The 22,466-nt window shown below is 53.1% G+C and overlaps 1 protein-coding gene across 1 annotated transcript in view; it reads right to left on the reverse strand.

The window, feature by feature from the left end:
• Positions 1 to 2,405: 2,405 nt before the first annotated feature.
• Positions 2,406 to 22,466, reverse strand: part of LOC140399876 (E3 ubiquitin-protein ligase pellino homolog 1-like) — a 73,325-nt gene continuing 53,264 nt past the window's right edge. The window contains 2 exon segments of the mRNA XM_072489342.1: positions 2,406 to 2,805; positions 2,807 to 3,106. Of these exon segments, the coding sequence (XP_072345443.1) occupies positions 2,530 to 2,805; positions 2,807 to 3,106 (576 nt within the window). The 3' untranslated portion in view covers positions 2,406 to 2,529.

The raw sequence follows: 22,466 nt of genomic DNA on the forward strand, positions 1-22,466 counted from the left end.
TTGAATCGAGTGTCATGGTCCGCTAAATCTTCCCAAACCTCCCCCAGAATATTCGCACGACGTGACCCTCAAGGCGGAACATCCAGACTTCAAAATGGCCTCCAAAGAGCGGCCAGGCCGAATGTCCAGATGTCCCCTGAAGGACTGCCGCACTGTCGGAGGGTCAGTACTGAGGGAGTGCCGCACTGTCAGAGGGTCAGTGCTGAGGGAGTGCTGCACTGTCAGAGGGTCAGTACTGAGGGAGTGCTGCACTGTCAGAGGGTCAGTACTGAGGGAGTGCCGCACTGTCAGAGGGTCAGTACTCAGGGAGTGCCGCACTGTCAGAGGGTCAGTACTGAGGGAGTGCCGCACTGTCAGAGGGTCAGTACTGAGGGAGTGCTGCACTGTCAGAGGGTCAGTACTGAGGGAGAGCCGCACTGTCAGAGGGTCAGTACTGAGGGAGCGCCGCACTGTCAGAGGGTCAGTACTGAGGGAGCGCCGCACTGTCAGAGGGTCAGTACTGAGGGAGCGCCGCACTGTCAGAGGGTCAGTACTGAGGGAGCGCCGCACTGTCAGAGGGTCAGTACTGAGGGAGTGCCGCACTGTCAGAGGGTCAGTACTGAGGGAGAGCCGCACTGTCAGAGGCTCAGTACTGAGGGAGTGCTGCACTGTCAGAGGGTCAGTACTGAGGGAGTGCTGCACTGTCGGAGGGTCAGTACTGAGGGAGCGCCGCACTGTCAGAGGGTCAGTACTGAGGGAGCGCCGCACTGTCAGAGGGTCAATACTGAGGGAGAGCCGCACTGTCAGAGGCTCAGTACTGAGGGAGTGCTGCACTGTCAGAGGGTCAGTACTGAGGGAGTGCTGCACTGTCGGAGGGTCAGTACTGAGGGAGTGCCGCACTGACAGAGGGTCAGTACTGAGGGAGTGCCGCACTGTCAGAGGGTCAGTACTGAAGGAGTGCCGCACTGTCAGAGAGTCAGGACTGAGGGAGAGCCGCACTGTCAGAGGGTCAGTACTGAGGGAGTGCAGCACTGTCAGAGGGTCAGTACTGAGGGAGTGCCGCACTGTCAGAGGCTCAGTACTGAGGGAGAGCCGCACTGTCAGAGGCTCAGTACTGAGGGAGTGCTGCACTGTCAGAGGGTCAGTACTGAGGGAGTGCCGCACTGTCGGTGGGTCAGTACTGAGGGAGTGCCGCACTGACAGAGGGTCAGTACTGAGGGAGTGCCGCACTGTCAGAGGATCAGTACTGAAGGAGTGCTGCACTGTCAGAGAGTCAGGACTGAGGGAGAGCCGCACTGTCAGAGGGTCAGTACTGAGGGAGTGCCGCACTGTCAGAGGGTCAGTACTGAGGGAGTGCCGCACTGACAGAGGGTCAGTACTGAGGGAGTGCCGCACTGTCAGAGGGTCAGTACTGAGGGAGTGCCGCACTGTCAGAGGGTCAGTACTGAGGGAGTGCCGCACTGACAGAGGGTCAGTACTGAGGGAGTGCCGCACTGTCAGAGGGTCAGTACTGAGGGAGCGCTGCACTGTCAGAGGGTCAGTACTGAGGGAGTGCCGCACTGTCAGAGGGTCAGTACTGAGGGAGCGCCGCACTGTCAGAGGGTCAGTACTGAGGGAGTGCCGCACTGTCAGAGGGTCAGTGCTGAGGGAGCGCCGCACTGTCAGAGGGTCAGTACTGAGGGAGTGCTGCACTGTCAGAGGGTCAGTACTGAGGGAGTGCCGCACTGTCAGAGGGTCAGTACTGAGGGAGTGCCGCACTGTCAGAGGGTCAGTACTGAGGGAGTGCCGCACTGTCAGAGGGTCAGTACTGAGGGAGTGCCGCACTGCCAGAGGGTCAGTACTGAGGGAGTGCTGCACTGTCAGAGGGTCAGTGCTGAGGGAGTGCCGCACTGTCAGAGGGTCAGTACTGAGGGAGTGCCGCACTGTCAGAGGGTCAGTACTGAGGGAGTGCCGCACTGTCAGAGAGTCAGTACTGAGGGAGTGCCGCACTGTCAGAGGGTCAGTACTGAGGGTGTGCTGCACTGTCAGATGGTCAGTACTGAGGGAGTGCCGCACTGTCAGAGGGTCAGTACTGAGGGAGTGCCGCACTGTCAGAGGGTCAGTACTGAGGGAGTGCCGCACTGTCAGAGAGTCAGTACTGAGGGAGTGCTGCACTGTCAGAGGGTCAGTACTGAGGGAGTGCCGCACTGTCAGAGGGTCAGTATTGGGGGTGCTGCAATCCCACAGTCTGGAACATGATCCGACGGGCCTGAATCCCAGTGAGACCCCAGTAGAAACGGAGAGCGATCCCTGGTGGAGAAATGGACGAGTCAATGGGTGTTTAAACCTTTTAATTCGACATTTTACAAAAACAATTTAGACGCCTGCTTTCAACATTTTTCGCATTGCCAAAGATGATATATATCTTTTTATTTTTATTTAAAAAAAAAAAAAAAAAGACCAGGTATTTGCATAAATATAATGATTGTAGAGAGTTGGTGATGAGGTGTGTGGTCCGTGTTGTGTTCTCGGGGGTGTAACGAGACTGGGGTTTGGGGAGGGGGTTGCCATTCAGTCGAGGGGTCCCTGGTAGATGAGTTTGACGTAGCCTTTGTTGCCCGTGAGCCAGGTGGCGCAGAAGGGGCAGGCAGCATGGAAATCGTGGGTGCCGTGAGGGAGGGGGATGCGCGACCAGTACTTGACCGTCCGGGCCGAGCACACATGCCCGCATGGGCAGAAAGCGTGGCTGGGGGGGCCGGTGTCCAGGTACGAGCCCGCCTCGCAGCCCATCCACAGGGGCACGTAGGGGCCCACCCGCCGGCAGAGGGGGCACTCGCGCTCGTCGCCGGCGCCCCCCCCCGGCCTCCTTGCGGCAGCCCCAGCCGTGGTAGCCGTGCACGTGGCCGCAGCTGACGTACACCCAGGGCTGCTGCTTCCCGATCACCTCCCGGCAGGCCAGGCTGGGGAACGCCAGCGTGCTGAAGCCCACCGGGCACTGCGGCCGCGCCGCGTTGATCTCCAGCCGCAGCGCCTCCAGCTGCTTGAGAGTGGGCGCGTTCTCCAGGCCCTCGGTCGTGCGCCACAGGAGCGTCGCTCCACACAGGTCGATCAGCGAGCCGTCTTGCAGCGCGTTGCACTCGTTCTCCACCTGCATCGGAACAGAGAATCAAAAACAGGTACAGCACGGGGTTAGATACAGAGTAAATCTCCCTCTACACTGTCCCCATCAAACACTCCCAGGACAGGCACAGCACGGGGTTAGATACAGAGTAAAGCTCCCTCTACACTGTCCCCACAAACACTCCCAGGACAGGTACAGCACGGGGTTAGATACAGAGTAAAGCTCCCTCTACACTGTCCCCATCAAACACTCCCAGGACAGGCACAGCACGGGGTTAGATACAGAGTAAATCTCCCTCTACACTGTCCCCATCAAACACTCCCAGGACAGGCACAGCACGGGGTTAGATACAGAGTAAAGCTCCCTCTACACTGTCCCCACAAACACTCCCAGGACAGGTACAGCACGGGGTTAGATACAGAGTAAAGCTCCCTCTACACTGTCCCCATCAAACACTCCCAGGACAGGTACAGCACGGGGTTAGATACAGAGTAAAGCTCCCTCTACAGTGTCCCCATCAAACACTCCCAGGACAGGTACAGCACGGGGTTAGATACAGAGTAAAGCTCCCTCTACACTGTCCCCATCAAACACTCCCAGGACAGGTACAGCACGGGATTAGATACAGAATAAAGCTCCCTCTACACTGTCCCCATCAAACACTCCCAGGCCAGGTACAGCACGGGGTTAGATACAGAGTAAAGCTCCCTCTACACTGTCCCCATCAAACACTCCCAGGACAGGTACAGCACGGGGTTAGATACAGAGTAAAGCTCCCTCTACACTGTCCCCATCAAACTCTCCCAGGACAGGTACAGCACGGGGTTAGATACAGAGTAAAACTCCCTCTGCACTGTCCCTATCAATCACTCCCAGGACAGGTACAGCACGGGGTTAGATACAGAGTAAAACTCCCTCTGCACTGTCCCCATCAAGCACTCCCAGGAAAGGTACAGCAGGGGTTAGATACAGAGTAAAGCTCCCTCTACACTGTCCCCATCAAACACTCCCAGGACAGGTACAGCACAGGGTTAGATACAGAGTAAAGCTCCCTCTGCACTGCCCCCATCAAACACTCCCAGGACAGGTACAGCACAGGGTTAGATACAGAGTAAAGCTTCCTCTACACTGTCCCCATCAAACACTCCCAGGACAGGTACAGCACGGGGTTAGATACAGAGTAAAGCTCCCTCTACACTGTCCCCATCAAACGCTCCCAGGACAGGTACAGCACGGGGTTAGATACAGAGTAAAGCTCCCTCTACACTGTCCCCATCAAACACTCCCAGGACAGGTACAGCACGGGGTTAGATACAGAGTAAAGCTCCCTCTACACTGTCCCCATCAAACACTCCCAGGACAGATACAGCACGGGGTTAGATACAGAGTAAAGCTCCCTCTACACGGTCCCCATCAAACACTCCCAGGACAGGTACAGCACGGGGTTAGATACAGAGTAAAGCTCCCTCTACACGGTCCCCATCAAACACTCCCAGGACAGGTACAGCACGGGGTTAGATACAGAGTAAAGCTCCCTCTACACTGTACCCATCAATCACTCCCAGGACAGATACAGCACGGGGTTAGATACAGAGTAAAGCTCCCTCTACACGGTCCCCATCAAACACTCCCAGGACAGGTACAGCACGGGGTTAGATACAGAGTAAAGCTCCCTCTACACTGTCCCCATCAAACACTCCCAGGACAGGTACAGCACTGGGTTAGATACAGAGTAAAGCTCCCTCTACACTGTCCCCATCAAACACTCCCAGGACAGGTACAGCACGGGGTTAGATACAGAGTAAAGCTCCCTCTACACTGTCCCCATCAAACACTCCCAGGACAGGTACAGCACGGGGTTAGATACAGAGTAAAGCTCCCTCTACACTGTCCCCATCAATCACTCCCAGGACAGGTACAGCACGGGGTTAGATACAGAGTAAAGCTCCCTCTACACTGTCCCCATCAAACACTCCCAGGACAGGTACAGCACGGGGTTAGATACAGAGTAAAGCTCCCACTACACTGTCCCCCATCAAACACTCCCAGGACAGGTACAGCACGGGGTTAGATACAGAGTAAAGCTCCCTCTACACTGTCCCCCATCAAACACTCCCAGGACAGGTACAGCACGGGGTTAGATACAGAGTAAAGCTCCCACTACACTGTCCCCCATCAAACACTCCCAGGACAGGTACAGCACGGGGTTAGATACAGAGTAAAGCTCCCACTACACTGTCCCCCATCAAACACTCCCAGGACAGGTACAGCACGGGGTTAGATACAGAGTAAAGCTCCCTCTACACTGTCCCCCATCAAACACTCCCAGGACAGGTACAGCACGGGGTTAGATACAGAGTAAAGCTCCCTCTACACTGTCCCCATCAAACACTCCCAGGACAGGTACAGCACGGGGTTAGATACAGAGTAAATCTCCCTCTATCCTGTCCCCATCAAACACTCCCAGGACAGGTACAGCACGGGGTTAGACACAGAGTAAAGCTCCCTCTACACTGTCCCCATCAAACAGTCCCAGGACAGGTACAGCACGGGTTTAGATACAGAGTAAAGCTCCCTCTACACTGTCCCCATCAAACCCTCCCAGGACAGGTACAGCACGGGGTTAGATACAGAGTAAAGCTCCCTCTACACAGTCCCCATCAAACACTCCCATGACAGGTACAGCACGGGGTTAGATACAGAGTAAAGCTCCCTCTACACTGTCCCCCATCAAACACTCCCAGGACAGGTACAGCACGGGGTTAGATACAGAGTAAAGCTCCCTCTACACTGTCCCCATCAAACACTCCCAGGACAGGTACAGCACGGGGTGAGATACAGAGTAAAGCTCCCTCTACACTGTCCCCATCAAACACTCCCAGGACAGGTACAGCACGGGGTTAGATACAGGGTAAAGCTCCCTCTACACTGTCCCCATCAAACACTCCCAGGACAGGTACAGCACGGGGTTAGATACAGAGTAAAGCTCCCTCTACACTGTCCCCATCAAACACTCCCTGGACAGGAACAGCACGGGGTTAGATACAGAGTTAAGCTCCCTCGACACTGTCCCCATCAAACACTCCCAGGACAGGTACAGCACGGGGTTAGATACAGAGTAAAGCTCCCTCTACACTGTCCCCATCAAACACTCCCAGGACAGGTACAGCACGGGGTTAGATACAGAGTAAAGCTCCCTCTACACTGTCCCCATCAAACACTCCCAGGACAGGTACAGCACGGGGTTAGATACAGAGTAAAGCTCCCACTACACTGTCCCCCATCAAACACTCCCAGGACAGGTACAGCACGGGGTTAGATACAGAGTAAAGCTCCCTCTACACTGTCCCCCATCAAACACTCCCAGGACAGGTACAGCACGGGGTTAGATACAGAGTAAAGCTCCCACTACACTGTCCCCCATCAAACACTCCCAGGACAGGTACAGCACGGGGTTAGATACAGAGTAAAGCTCCCACTACACTGTCCCCCATCAAACACTCCCAGGACAGGTACAGCACGGGGTTAGATACAGAGTAAAGCTCCCACTACACTGTCCCCCATCAAACACTCCCAGGACAGGTACAGCACGGGGTTAGATACAGAGTAAAGCTCCCTCTACACTGTCCCCCATCAAACACTCCCAGGACAGGTACAGCACGGGGTTAGATACAGAGTAAAGCTCCCTCTACACTGTCCCCATCAAACACTCCCAGGACAGGTACAGCACGGGGTTAGATACAGAGTAAATCTCCCTCTATCCTGTCCCCATCAAACACTCCCAGGACAGGTACAGCACGGGGTTAGACACAGAGTAAAGCTCCCTCTACACTGTCCCCATCAAACAGTCCCAGGACAGGTACAGCACGGGGTTAGATACAGAGTAAAGCTCCCTCTACACTGTCCCCATCAAACCCTCCCAGGACAGGTACAGCACGGGGTTAGATACAGAGTAAAGCTCCCTCTACACAGTCCCCATCAAACACTCCCATGACAGGTACAGCACGGGGTTAGATACAGAGTAAAGCTCCCTCTACACTGTCCACCATCAAACACTCCCAGGACAGGTACAGCACGGGGTTAGATACAGAGTAAAGCTCCCTCTACACTGTCCCCATCAAACACTCCCAGGACAGGTACAGCACGGGGTGAGATACAGGGTAAAGCTCCCTCTACACTGTCCCCATCAAACACTCCCAGGACAGGTACAGCACGGGGTTAGATACAGGGTAAAGCTCCCTCTACACTGTCCCCATCAAACACTCCCAGGACAGGTACAGCACGGGGTTAGATACAGAGTAAAGCTCCCTCTACACTGTCCCCATCAAACACTCCCTGGACAGGAACAGCACGGGGTTAGATACAGAGTTAAGCTCCCTCGACACTGTCCCCATCAAACACTCCCAGGACAGGTACAGCACGGGGTTAGATACAGAGTAAAGCTCCCTCTACACTGTCCCCATCAAACACTCCCAGGACAGGTACAGCACGGGGTTAGATACAGAGTAAAGCTCCCTCTACACTGTCCCCATCAAACACTCCCAGGACAGGTACAGCACGGGGTTAGATACAGAGTAAAGCTCCCTCTACACTGTCCCCATCAAACACTCCCAGGACAGGTACAGCACTGGGTTAGATACAGAGTAAAGCTCCCTCGACACTGTCCCCATCAAACACTCCCAGGACAGGTACAGCACAGGGTTAGATACAGAGTAAAGCTCCCTCGACACTGTCCCCATCAAACACTCCCAGGACAGGTACAGCACGGGGTTAGATACAGAGTAAAGCTCCCTCTACACAGTCCCCATCAAACACTCCCATGACAGGTACAGCACGGGGTTAGATACAGAGTAAAGCTCCCTCTACACTGTCCCCCATCAAACACTCCCAGGACAGGTACAGCACGGGGTTAGATACAGAGTAAAGCTCCCTCTACACTGTCCCCATCAAACACTCCCAGGACAGGTACAGCACGGGGTGAGATACAGAGTAAAGCTCCCTCTGCACTGTCCCCATCAAACACTCCCAGGACAGGTACAGCACGGGGTTAGATACAGGGTAAAGCTCCCTCTACACTGTCCCCATCAAACACTCCCAGGACAGGTACAGCACGGGGTTAGATACAGAGTAAAGCTCCCTCTACACTGTCCCCATCAAACACTCCCTGGACAGGAACAGCACGGGGTTAGATACAGAGTAAAGCTCCCTCGACACTGTCCCCATGAAACACTCCCAGGACAGGTACAGCACGTGGTTAGATACAGAGTAAAGCTCCCTCTACACTGTCCCCATCAAACACTCCCAGGACAGGTACAGCACGGGGTTAGATACAGAGTAAAGCTCCCTCTACACTGTCCCCATCAAACACTCCCAGGACAGGTACAGCACGGGGTTAGATACAGAGTAAAGCTCCCTCTACACTGTCCCCATCAAACACTCCCAGGACAGGTACAGCACTGGGTTAGATACAGAGTAAAGCTCCCTCGACACTGTCCCCATCAAACACTCCCAGGACAGGTACAGCACAGGGTTAGATACAGAGTAAAGCTCCCTCGACACTGTCCCCATCAAACACTCCCAGGACAGGTACAGCACGGGGTTAGATACAGAGTAAAGCTCCCTCTACACTGTCCCCATCAAACACTCCCAGGACAGGTACAGCACGGGGTTAGATACAGAGTAAAGCTCCCTCTACACTGTCCCCATCAAACACTCCCAGGACAGGTACAGCACGGGGTTAGATACAGAGTAAAGCTCCCTCTACACTGTCCCCATCAAACACTCCCTGGACAGGAACAGCACGGGGTTAGATACAGAGTAAAGCTCCCTCTACACTGTCCCCATCAAACACTCCCAGGAAAGGTACAGCACGGGGTTAGATACAGAGTAAAGCTCCCTCTACACTGTCCCCATCAAACACTCCCAGGACAGGTACAGCACGGGGTTAGATACAGAGTAAAGCTCCCTCTACACTGTCCCCTTCAAACACTCCCAGGACAGGTACAGCACGGGGTTAGATACAGAGTAAAGCTCCCTCTACACTGTCCCCATCAAACACTCCCAGGACAGGTACAGCACGGGGTTAGAAACAGAGTAAAGCTCCCTCTACACTGTGCCCATCAAACACTCCCAGGACAGGTACAGCACGGGGTTAGATACAGAGTAAAGCTCCCTCTACACTGTCCCCATCAAACACTCCCAGGACAGGTACAGCACGGAGTTAGATACAGAGTAAAGCTCCCTCTACACTGTCCCCATCAAACACTCCCAGGACAGGTACAGCACGGGGTTAGATACAGAGTAAAGCTCCCTCTCCACTGTCCCCATCAAACATTCCCAGGACAGGTACAGCACGGGGTTAGATACAGGGTAACGCTCCCTTTACACTGTCGCCATCAAACACTCCCAGGACAGGTACAGCACGGGGTTAGATACAGAGTAAAGCTCCCTCTACACTGTCCCCATCAAACACTCCCAGAACAGGGACAGCACGGGGTTAGATACAGAGTAAAGCTCCCTCTACACTGTCCACATCAAACGCTCCCAGAACAGGGACAGCACGGGGTTAGATACAGAGTAAAGCTCCCTCTACACTGTCCACATCAAACACTCCCAGGACAGGTACAGCACTGGGTTAGATACAGAGTAAAGCTCCCTCTACACTGCCCCCATCAAACACTCCCAGGACAGGTACAGCACGGGGTTAGATACAGAGTAAAGCTCCCTCTACACTGTCCCCATCAAGCACTCCCAGGACAGGGACAGCACGGGGTTAGATACAGAGTAAAGCTTCCTCTACACTGTCCCCATCAAACAGTCCCAGGACAGGTACAGCACGGGGTTAGATAAAGAGTAAAGCTCCCTCTACACTGTCCACATCAAACACTCCCAGGACAGGTACAGCACTGGGTTAGATACAGAGTAAAGCTCCCTCTACACTGTCCCCATCAAATCCTCCCAGGACAGGTACAGCACGGGGTTAGATACAGAGTAAAGCTCCCTCTACACAGTCCACATCAAACACTCCCAGGACAGGTACAGCACGGGGTTAGATACAGAGTAAAGCTCCCTCTACACTGTCCCCATCAAATCCACCCAGGACAGGTACAGCACGGGGTTAGACACAGAGTAAAGCTCCCTCTACACTGTCCCCATCAAACCCTCCCAGGACAGGAACAGCACGGGGTTAGATACAGAGTAAAGCTCCCTCTACACTGTCCCCATCAAACCCTCCCAGGATAGGTACAGCACGGGGTTAGATACAGAGTAAAGCTCCCTCTACACTGTCCCCATCAAACACTCCAGGACAGGTACAGCACGGGGTCAGATACAGAGTAAAGCTCCCTCTACACTGTCCCCATCAAACAGTCCCAGACAGGTACAGCACGGGGTCAGATACAGAGTAAAGTTCCCTCTACACTGTCCCCATCAAACACTCCCAGACAGGTACCGCACGGGGTTAGATACAGAGTAAAGCTCCCTCTACACTGTCCCCATCAAACACTCCCAGGCCAGGTACAGCACGGGGTTAGATACAGAGTAAAGCTCCCTTTACACTGTCCCCATCAAACACTCCCAGGACAGGTACAGCACGGGGTTAGATACAGAGTAAAGCTCCCTCTACACTGTCCCCATCAAACACTCCCAGGACAGGTACAGCACGGGGTTAGATACAGAGTAAAGCTCCCTCTACACTGTCCCCATCAAACACTCCCAGGACAGGTACAGCACGGGGTTAGATACAGAGTAAAGCTCCCTCTACACTGTCCCCATCAAACACTCCCAGGACAGGTACAGCACGGGGTTAGATACAGAGTAAAGGTCCCTCTACACTGTCCCCATCAAACACTCCCAGGACAGGTACAGCACGGGGTTAGATACACAGTAAAGCTCCCTCTACACTATCCCCATCAAACACTCCCAGGACAGGTACAGCACGGGGTTAGATACAGAGTAAAGCTCCCTCTACACTATCCCCATCAAACACTCCCAGGACAGGTACAGCACGAGGTTAGATACAGAGTAAAGCTCCCTCTACACTGTCCCCATCAAATCCTCCCAGAACAGGTACAGCACGGGGTTAGATACAGAGTAAAGCTCCCTCTACACTGTCCCCATCAAACACTCCCAGGACAGGTACAGCACGGGGTTAGATACAGAGTAAAGCTCCCTCTACACTGTCCCCATCAAACACTCCCAGGACAGGTACAGCACGGGGTTAGATACAGAGTAAAGCTCCCTCGACACTGTCCCCATCAAACACTCCCAGGACAGGTACAGCACGGGGTTAGATACAGAGTAAAGCTCCCTCGACACTGTCCCCATCAAACACTCCCAGGACAGGTACAGCACGGGGTTAGATACAGAGTAAAGCTCCCTCTACACTGTCCCCATCAAACACTCCCAGGACAGGTACAGCACGGGGTTAGATACAGAGTAAAGCTCCCTCTACACTGTCCCCATCAAACACTCCCAGGACAGGTACAGCACGGGGTTAGATACAGAGTAAAGCTCCCTCTACACTGTCCCCATCAAACACTCCCTGGACAGGAACAGCACGGGGTTAGATACAGAGTAAAGCTTCCTCGACACTGTCCCCATCAAACACTCCCAGGACAGGTACAGCACGTGGTTAGATACAGAGTAAAGCTCCCTCTACACTGTCCCCATCAAACACTCCCAGGACAGGTACAGCACTGGGTTAGATACAGAGTAAAGCTCCCTCTACACTGTCCCCATCAAACACTCCCAGGACAGGTACAGCACGGGGTTAGACACAGAGTAAAGCTCCCGCTACACTGTCCCCATCAAACACTCCCAGGACAGGTACAGCACGGGGTTAGAAACAGAGTAAAGCTCCCTCTACACTGTGCCCATCAAACACTCCCAGGACAGGTACAGCACGGGGTTAGATACAGAGTAAAGCTCCCTCTACACTGTCCCCATCAAACACTCCCAGGACAGGTACAGCACGGAGTTAGATACAGAGTAAAGCTCCCTCTACACTGTCCCCATCAAACACTCCCAGGACAGGTACAGCACGGGGTTAGATACAGAGTAAAGCTCCCTCTCCACTGTCCCCATCAAACATTCCCAGGACAGGTACAGCACGGGGTTAGATACAGGGTAACGCTCCCTTTACACTGTCGCCATCAAACACTCCCAGGACAGGTACAGCACGGGGTTAGATACAGAGTAAAGCTCCCTCTACACTGTCCCCATCAAACACTCCCAGAACAGGGACAGCACGGGGTTAGATACAGAGTAAAGCTCCCTCTACACTGTCCACATCAAACACTCCCAGGACAGGTACAGCACTGGGTTAGATACAGAGTAAAGCTCCCTCTACACTGCCCCCATCAAACACTCCCAGGACAGGTACAGCACGGGGTTAGATACAGAGTAAAGCTCCCTCTACACTGTCCCCATCAAGCACTCCCAGGACAGGGACAGCACGGGGTTAGATACAGAGTAAAGCTTCCTCTACACTGTCCCCATCAAACAGTCCCAGGACAGGTACAGCACGGGGTTAGATACAGAGTAAAGCTCCCTCTACACTGTCCACATCAAACACTCCCAGGACAGGTACAGCACTGGGTTAGATACAGAGTAAAGCTCCCTCTACACTGTCCCCATCAAATCCTCCCAGGACAGGTACAGCACGGGGTTAGATACAGAGTAAAGCTCCCTCTACACAGTCCACATCAAACACTCCCAGGACAGGTACAGCACGGGGTTAGATACAGAGTAAAGCTCCCTCTACACTGTCCCCATCAAACCCTCCCAGGACAGGTATAGCACGGGGTTAGATACAGAGTAAAGCTCCCTCTACACTGTCCCCATCAAATCCACCCAGGACAGGTACAGCACGGGGTTAGATACAGAGTAAAGCTCCCTCTACACTGCCCCCATCAAACCCTCCCAGGACAGGAACAGCACGGGGTTAGATACAGAGTAAAGCTCCCTCTACACTGTCCCCATCAAACACTCCAGGACAGGTACAGGACGGGGTCAGATACAGAGTAAAGCTCCCTCTACACTGTCCCCATCAAACAGTCCCAGACAGGTACAGCACGGGGTCAGATACAGAGTAAAGTTCCCTCTACACTGTCCCCATCAAACACTCCCAGACAGGTACCGCACGGGGTTAGATACAGAGTAAAGCTCCCTCTACACTGTCCCCATCAAACACTCCCAGGACAGGTACAGCACGGGGTTAGATACAGAGTAAAGCTCCCTTTACACTGTCCCCATCAAACACTCCCAGGACAGGTACAGCACGGGGTTAGATACAGAGTAAAGCTCCCTCTACACTGTCCCCATCAAACACTCCCAGGACAGGTACAGCACGGGGTTAGATACAGAGTAAAGCTCCCTCTACACTGTCCCCATCAAACACTCCCAGGACAGGTACAGCACGGGGTTAGATACAGAGTAAAGCTCCCTCTACACTGTCCCCATCAAACACTCCCAGGACAGGTACAGCACGGGGTTAGATACAGAGTAAAGGTCCCTCTACACTGTCCCCATCAAACACTCCCAGGACAGGTACAGCACGGGGTTAGATACAGAGTAAAGCTCCCTCTACACTATCCCCATCAAACACTCCCAGGACAGGTACAGCACGGGGTTAGATACAGAGTAAAGCTCCCTCTACACTGTCCCCATCAAACACTCCCAGGACAGGTACAGCACGGGGTTAGATACAGAGTAAATCTCCCTCTACACTGTCCCCATCAAACACTCCCAGGACAGGTACAGCACGGGGTCAGATACAGAGTAAATCTCCCTCCGCACTGTTCCCATCAAACACTCCCAGGACAGGTACAGCACGGGGTTAGATACAGAGTAAAGCTCCCTCTACACTGTCCCCATCAAACACTCCCAGGACAGGTACAGCACGGGGTTAGATACAGAGTAAAGCTCACTCTACACTGTCCCCATCAAACACTCCCAGGACAGGTACAGCACGGGGTTTGATACAGAGTAAAGCTTCCTCTACACTGTCCCCATCAAACACTCCCAGGACAGGTACAGCACGGGGTTAGATACAGAGTAAAGCTCCCTCTACACTGTCCCCATCAAACACTCCCAGGACAGGTACAGCACGGGGTTGGAAACAGAGTAAAGCTCCCTCTACACTGTGCCCATCAAACACTCCCAGGACAGGTACAGCACGGGGTTAGATACAGAGTAAAGCTCCCTCTACACTGTCCCCATCAAACACTCCCAGGACAGGTACAGCACGGAGTTAGATACAGAGTAAAGCTCCCTCTACACTGTCCCCATCAAACACTCCCAGGACAGGTACAGCACGGGGTTAGATACAGAGTAAAGCTCCCTCTCCACTGTCCCCATCAAACATTCCCAGGACAGGTACAGCACGGGGTTAGATACAGGGTAACGCTCCCTTTACACTGTCGCCATCAAACACTCCCAGGACAGGTACAGCACGGGGTTAGATACAGAGTAAAGCTCCCTCTACACTGTCCCCATCAAACACTCCCAGAACAGGGACAGCACGGGGTTAGATACAGAGTAAAGCTCCCTCTACACTGTCCACATCAAACACTCCCAGAACAGGGACAGCACGGGGTTAGATACAGAGTAAAGCTCCCTCTACACTGTCCACATCAAACACTCCCAGGACAGGTACAGCACTGGGTTAGATACAGAGTAAAGCTCCCTCTACACTGCCCCCATCAAACACTCCCAGGACAGGTACAGCACGGGGTTAGATACAGAGTAAAGCTCCCTCTACACTGTCCCCATCAAGCACTCCCAGGACAGGGACAGCACGGGGTTAGATACAGAGTAAAGCTTCCTCTACACTGTCCCCATCAAACAGTCCCAGGACAGGTACAGCACGGGGTTAGATACAGAGTAAAGCTCCCTCTACACTGTCCACATCAAACACTCCCAGGACAGGTACAGCACTGGGTTAGATACAGAGTAAAGCTCCCTCTACACTGTCCCCATCAAATCCTCCCAGGACAGGTACAGCACGGGGTTAGATACAGAGTAAAGCTCCCTCTACACAGTCCACATCAAACACTCCCAGGACAGGTACAGCACGGGGTTAGATACAGAGTAAAGCTCCCTCTACACTGTCCCCATCAAATCCACCCAGGACAGGTACAGCACGGGGTTAGACACAGAGTAAAGCTCCCTCTACACTGTCCCCATCAAACCCTCCCAGGACAGGAACAGCACGGGGTTAGATACAGAGTAAAGCTCCCTCTACACTGTCCCCATCAAACCCTCCCAGGATAGGTACAGCACGGGGTTAGATACAGAGTAAAGCTCCCTCTACACTGTCCCCATCAAACACTCCAGGACAGGTACAGCACGGGGTCAGATACAGAGTAAAGCTCCCTCTACACTGTCCCCATCAAACAGTCCCAGACAGGTACAGCACGGGGTCAGATACAGAGTAAAGTTCCCTCTACACTGTCCCCATCAAACACTCCCAGACAGGTACCGCACGGGGTTAGATACAGAGTAAAGCTCTCTCTACACTGTCCCCATCAAACACTCCCAGGACAGGTACAGCACGGGGTTAGATACAGAGTAAAGCTCCCTTTACACTGTCCCCATCAAACACTCCCAGGACAGGTACAGCACGGGGTTAGATACAGAGTAAAGCTCCCTCTACACTGTCCCCATCAAACACTCCCAGGACAGGTACAGCACGGGGTTAGATACAGAGTAAAGCTCCCTCTACACTGTCCCCATCAAACACTCCCAGGACAGGTACAGCACGGGGTTAGATACAGAGTAAAGCTCTCTCTACACTGTCCCCATCAAACACTCCCAGGACAGGTACAGCACGGGGTTAGATACAGAGTAAAGGTCCCTCTACACTGTCCCCATCAAACACTCCCAGGACAGGTACAGCACGGGGTTAGATACAGAGTAAAGCTCCCTCTACACTATCCCCATCAAACACTCCCAGGACAGGTACAGCACGGGGTTAGATACAGAGTAAAGCTCCCTCTACACTATCCCCATCAAACACTCCCAGGACAGGTACAGCACGAGGTTAGATACAGAGTAAAGCTCCCTCTACACTGTCCCCATCAAATCCTCCCAGAACAGGTATAGCACGGGGTTAGATACAGAGTAAAGCTCCCTCTACACTGTCCCCATCAAACACTCCCAGGACAGGTACAGCACGGGGTTAGATACAGAGTAAAGCTCCCTCTACACTGTCCCCATCAAACACTCCCAGGACAGGTACAGCACGGGGTTAGATACAGAGTAAAGCTCCCTCTCCACTGTCCCCATCAAACATTCCCAGGACAGGTACAGCACGGGGTTAGATACAGGGTAACGCTTCCTTTACACTGTCGCCATCAAACACTCCCAGGACAGGTACAGCACGGGGTTAGATACAGAGTAAAGCTCCCTCTACACTGTCCCCATCAAACACTCCCAGAACAGGGACAGCACGGGGTTAGATACAGAGTAAAGCTCCCTCTACACTGTCCACATCAAACACTCCCAGAACAGGGACAGCACGGGGTTAGATACAGAGTAAAGCTCCCTCTACACTGTCCACATCAAACACTCCCAGGACAGGTACAGCACTGGGTTAGATACAGAGTAAAGCTCCCTCTACACTGCCCCCATCAAACACTCCCAGGACAGGTACAGCACGGGGTTAGATACAGAGTAAAGCTTCCTCTACACTGTCCCCATCAAACAGTCCCAGGACAGGTACAGCACGGGGTTAGATACAGAGTAAAGCTCCCTCTACACTGTCCACATCAAACACTCCCAGGACAGGTACAGCACTGGGTTAGATACAGAGTAAAGCTCCCTCTACACTGTCCCCATCAAATCCTCCCAGGACAGGTACAGCACGGGGTTAGATACAGAGTAAAGCTCCCTCTACACAGTCCACATCAAACACTCCCAGGACAGGTACAGCACGGGGTTAGATACAGAGTAAAGCTCCCTCTACACTGTCCCCATCAAATCCACCCAGGACAGGTACAGCACGGGGTTAGACACAGAGTAAAGCTCCCTCTACACTGTCCCCATCAAACCCTCCCAGGACAGGAACAGCACGGGGTTAGATACAGAGTAAAGCTCCCTCTACACTGTCCCCATCAAACCCTCCCAGGATAGGTACAGCACGGGGTTAGATACAGAGTAAAGCTCCCTCTACACTGTCCCCATCAAACACTCCAGGACAGGTACAGCACGGGGTCAGATACAGAGTAAAGCTCCCTCTACACTGTCCCCATCAAACAGTCCCAGACAGGTACAGCACGGGGTCAGATACAGAGTAAAGTTCCCTCTACACTGTCCCCATCAAACACTCCCAGACAGGTACCGCACGGGGTTAGATACAGAGTAAAGCTCCCTCTACACTGTCCCCATCAAACACTCCCAGGACAGGTACAGCACGGGGTTAGATACAGAGTAAAGCTCCCTCTACACTGTCCCCATCAAACACTCCCAGGACAGGTACAGCACGGGGCTAGATACAGAGTAAAGCTCTCTCTACACTGTCCCCATCAAACACTCCCAGGACAGGTACAGCACGGGGTTAGATACAGAGTAAAGGTCCCTCTACACTGTCCCCATCAAACACTCCCAGGACAGGTACAGCACGGGGTTAGATACAGAGTAAAGCTCCCTCTACACTATCCCCATCAAACACTCCCAGGACAGGTACAGCACGGGGTTAGATACAGAGTAAAGCTCCCTCTACACTATCCCCATCAAACACTCCCAGGACAGGTACAGCACGAGGTTAGATACAGAGTAAAGCTCCCTCTACACTGTCCCCATCAAATCCTCCCAGAACAGGTATAGCACGGGGTTAGATACAGAGTAAAGCTCCCTCTACACTGTCCCCATCAAACACTCCCAGGACAGGTACAGCACGGGGTTAGATACAGAGTAAAGCTCCCTCTACACTGTCCCCATCAAACACTCCCAGGACAGGTACAGCACGGGGTTAGATACAGAGTAAAGCTCCCTCGACACTGTCCCCATCAAACACTCCCAGGACAGGTACAGCACGGGGTTAGATACAGAGTAAAGCTCCCTCGACACTGTCCCCATCAAACACTCCCAGGACAGGTACAGCACGGGGTTAGATACAGAGTAAAGCTCCCTCTACACTGTCCCCATCAAACACTCCCAGGACAGGTACAGCACGGGGTTAGATACAGAGTAAAGCTCCCTCTACACTGTCCCCATCAAACACTCCCAGGACAGGTACAGCACGGGGTTAGATACAGAGTAAAGCTCCCTCTACACTGTCCCCATCAAACACTCCCTGGACAGGAACAGCACGGGGTTAGATACAGAGTAAAGCTTCCTCGACACTGTCCCCATCAAACACTCCCAGGACAGGTACAGCACGTGGTTAGATACAGAGTAAAGCTCCCTCTACACTGTCCCCATCAAACACTCCCAGGACAGGTACAGCACGGGGTTAGATACAGAGTAAAGCTCCCTCTACACTGTCCCCATCAAACACTCCCAGGACAGGTACAGCACGGGGTTAGACACAGAGTAAAGCTCCCGCTACACTGTCCCCATCAAACACTCCCAGGACAGGTACAGCACGGGGTTAGAAACAGAGTAAAGCTCCCTCTACACTGTGCCCATCAAACACTCCCAGGACAGGTACAGCACGGGGTTAGATACAGAGTAAAGCTCCCTCTACACTGTCCCCATCAAACACTCCCAGGACAGGTACAGCACGGAGTTAGATACAGAGTAAAGCTCCCTCTACACTGTCCCCATCAAACACTCCCAGGACAGGTACAGCACGGGGTTAGATACAGAGTAAAGCTCCCTCTCCACTGTCCCCATCAAACATTCCCAGGACAGGTACAGCACGGGGTTAGATACAGGGTAACGCTCCCTTTACACTGTCGCCATCAAACACTCCCAGGACAGGTACAGCACGGGGTTAGATACAGAGTAAAGCTCCCTCTACACTGTCCCCATCAAACACTCCCAGAACAGGGACAGCACGGGGTTAGATACAGAGTAAAGCTCCCTCTACACTGTCCACATCAAACACTCCCAGGACAGGTACAGCACTGGGTTAGATACAGAGTAAAGCTCCCTCTACACTGCCCCCATCAAACACTCCCAGGACAGGTACAGCACGGGGTTAGATACAGAGTAAAGCTCCCTCTACACTGTCCCCATCAAGCACTCCCAGGACAGGGACAGCACGGGGTTAGATACAGAGTAAAGCTTCCTCTACACTGTCCCCATCAAACAGTCCCAGGACAGGTACAGCACGGGGTTAGATACAGAGTAAAGCTCCCTCTACACTGTCCACATCAAACACTCCCAGGACAGGTACAGCACTGGGTTAGATACAGAGTAAAGCTCCCTCTACACTGTCCCCATCAAATCCTCCCAGGACAGGTACAGCACGGGGTTAGATACAGAGTAAAGCTCCCTCTACACAGTCCACATCAAACACTCCCAGGACAGGTACAGCACGGGGTTAGATACAGAGTAAAGCTCCCTCTACACTGTCCCCATCAAACCCTCCCAGGACAGGTATAGCACGGGGTTAGATACAGAGTAAAGCTCCCTCTACACTGTCCCCATCAAATCCACCCAGGACAGGTACAGCACGGGGTTAGATACAGAGTAAAGCTCCCTCTACACTGTCCCCATCAAACCCTCCCAGGACAGGAACAGCACGGGGTTAGATACAGAGTAAAGCTCCCTCTACACTGTCCCCATCAAACACTCCAGGACAGGTACAGCACGGGGTCAGATACAGAGTAAAGCTCCCTCTACACTGTCCCCATCAAACAGTCCCAGACAGGTACAGCACGGGGTCAGATACAGAGTAAAGTTCCCTCTACACTGTCCCCATCAAACACTCCCAGACAGGTACCGCACGGGGTTAGATACAGAGTAAAGCTCCCTCTACACTGTCCCCATCAAACACTCCCAGGACAGGTACAGCACGGGGTTAGATACAGAGTAAAGCTCCCTTTACACTGTCCCCATCAAACACTCCCAGGACAGGTACAGCACGGGGTTAGATACAGAGTAAAGCTCCCTCTACACTGTCCCCATCAAACACTCCCAGGACAGGTACAGCACGGGGTTAGATACAGAGTAAAGCTCCCTCTACACTGTCCCCATCAAACACTCCCAGGACAGGTACAGCACGGGGTTAGATACAGAGTAAAGCTCCCTCTACACTGTCCCCATCAAACACTCCCAGGACAGGTACAGCACGGGGTTAGATACAGAGTAAAGGTCCCTCTACACTGTCCCCATCAAACACTCCCAGGACAGGTACAGCACGGGGTTAGATACAGAGTAAAGCTCCCTCTACACTGTCCCCATCAAACACTCCCAGGACAGGTACAGCACGGGGCTAGATACAGAGTAAAGCTCTCTCTACACTGTCCCCATCAAACACTCCCAGGACAGGTACAGCACGGGGTTAGATACAGAGTAAAGGTCCCTCTACACTGTCCCCATCAAACACTCCCAGGACAGGTACAGCACGGGGTTAGATACAGAGTAAAGCTCCCTCTACACTATCCCCATCAAACACTCCCAGGACAGGTACAGCACGGGGTTAGATACAGAGTAAAGCTCCCTCTACACTATCCCCATCAAACACTCCCAGGACAGGTACAGCACGAGGTTAGATACAGAGTAAAGCTCCCTCTACACTGTCCCCATCAAATCCTCCCAGAACAGGTATAGCACGGGGTTAGATACAGAGTAAAGCTCCCTCTACACTGTCCCCATCAAACACTCCCAGGACAGGTACAGCACGGGGTTAGATACAGAGTAAAGCTCCCTCTACACTGTCCCCATCAAACACTCCCAGGACAGGTACAGCACGGGGTTAGATACAGAGTAAAGCTCCCTCGACACTGTCCCCATCAAACACTCCCAGGACAGGTACAGCACGGGGTTAGATACAGAGTAAAGCTCCCTCGACACTGTCCCCATCAAACACTCCCAGGACAGGTACAGCACGGGGTTAGATACAGAGTAAAGCTCCCTCTACACTGTCCCCATCAAACACTCCCAGGACAGGTACAGCACGGGGTTAGATACAGAGTAAAGCTCCCTCTACACTGTCCCCATCAAACACTCCCAGGACAGGTACAGCACGGGGTTAGATACAGAGTAAAGCTCCCTCTACACTGTCCCCATCAAACACTCCCTGGACAGGAACAGCACGGGGTTAGATACAGAGTAAAGCTTCCTCGACACTGTCCCCATCAAACACTCCCAGGACAGGTACAGCACGTGGTTAGATACAGAGTAAAGCTCCCTCTACACTGTCCCCATCAAACACTCCCAGGACAGGTACAGCACGGGGTTAGATACAGAGTAAAGCTCCCTCTACACTGTCCCCATCAAACACTCCCAGGACAGGTACAGCACGGGGTTAGACACAGAGTAAAGCTCCCGCTACACTGTCCCCATCAAACACTCCCAGGACAGGTACAGCACGGGGTTAGAAACAGAGTAAAGCTCCCTCTACACTGTGCCCATCAAACACTCCCAGGACAGGTACAGCACGGGGTTAGATACAGAGTAAAGCTCCCTCTACACTGTCCCCATCAAACACTCCCAGGACAGGTACAGCACGGAGTTAGATACAGAGTAAAGCTCCCTCTACACTGTCCCCATCAAACACTCCCAGGACAGGTACAGCACGGGGTTAGATACAGAGTAAAGCTCCCTCTCCACTGTCCCCATCAAACATTCCCAGGACAGGTACAGCACGGGGTTAGATACAGGGTAACGCTCCCTTTACACTGTCGCCATCAAACACTCCCAGGACAGGTACAGCACGGGGTTAGATACAGAGTAAAGCTCCCTCTACACTGTCCCCATCAAACACTCCCAGAACAGGGACAGCACGGGGTTAGATACAGAGTAAAGCTCCCTCTACACTGTCCACATCAAACACTCCCAGGACAGGTACAGCACTGGGTTAGATACAGAGTAAAGCTCCCTCTACACTGCCCCCATCAAACACTCCCAGGACAGGTACAGCACGGGGTTAGATACAGAGTAAAGCTCCCTCTACACTGTCCCCATCAAGCACTCCCAGGACAGGGACAGCACGGGGTTAGATACAGAGTAAAGCTTCCTCTACACTGTCCCCATCAAACAGTCCCAGGACAGGTACAGCACGGGGTTAGATACAGAGTAAAGCTCCCTCTACACTGTCCACATCAAACACTCCCAGGACAGGTACAGCACTGGGTTAGATACAGAGTAAAGCTCCCTCTACACTGTCCCCATCAAATCCTCCCAGGACAGGTACAGCACGGGGTTAGATACAGAGTAAAGCTCCCTCTACACAGTCCACATCAAACACTCCCAGGACAGGTACAGCACGGGGTTA

The sequence above is a fragment of the Scyliorhinus torazame genome, chromosome 24 (genome assembly GCF_047496885.1).
Source record: "Scyliorhinus torazame isolate Kashiwa2021f chromosome 24, sScyTor2.1, whole genome shotgun sequence".
NCBI classification, from domain to species: Eukaryota; Metazoa; Chordata; class Chondrichthyes; order Carcharhiniformes; family Scyliorhinidae; genus Scyliorhinus; species Scyliorhinus torazame.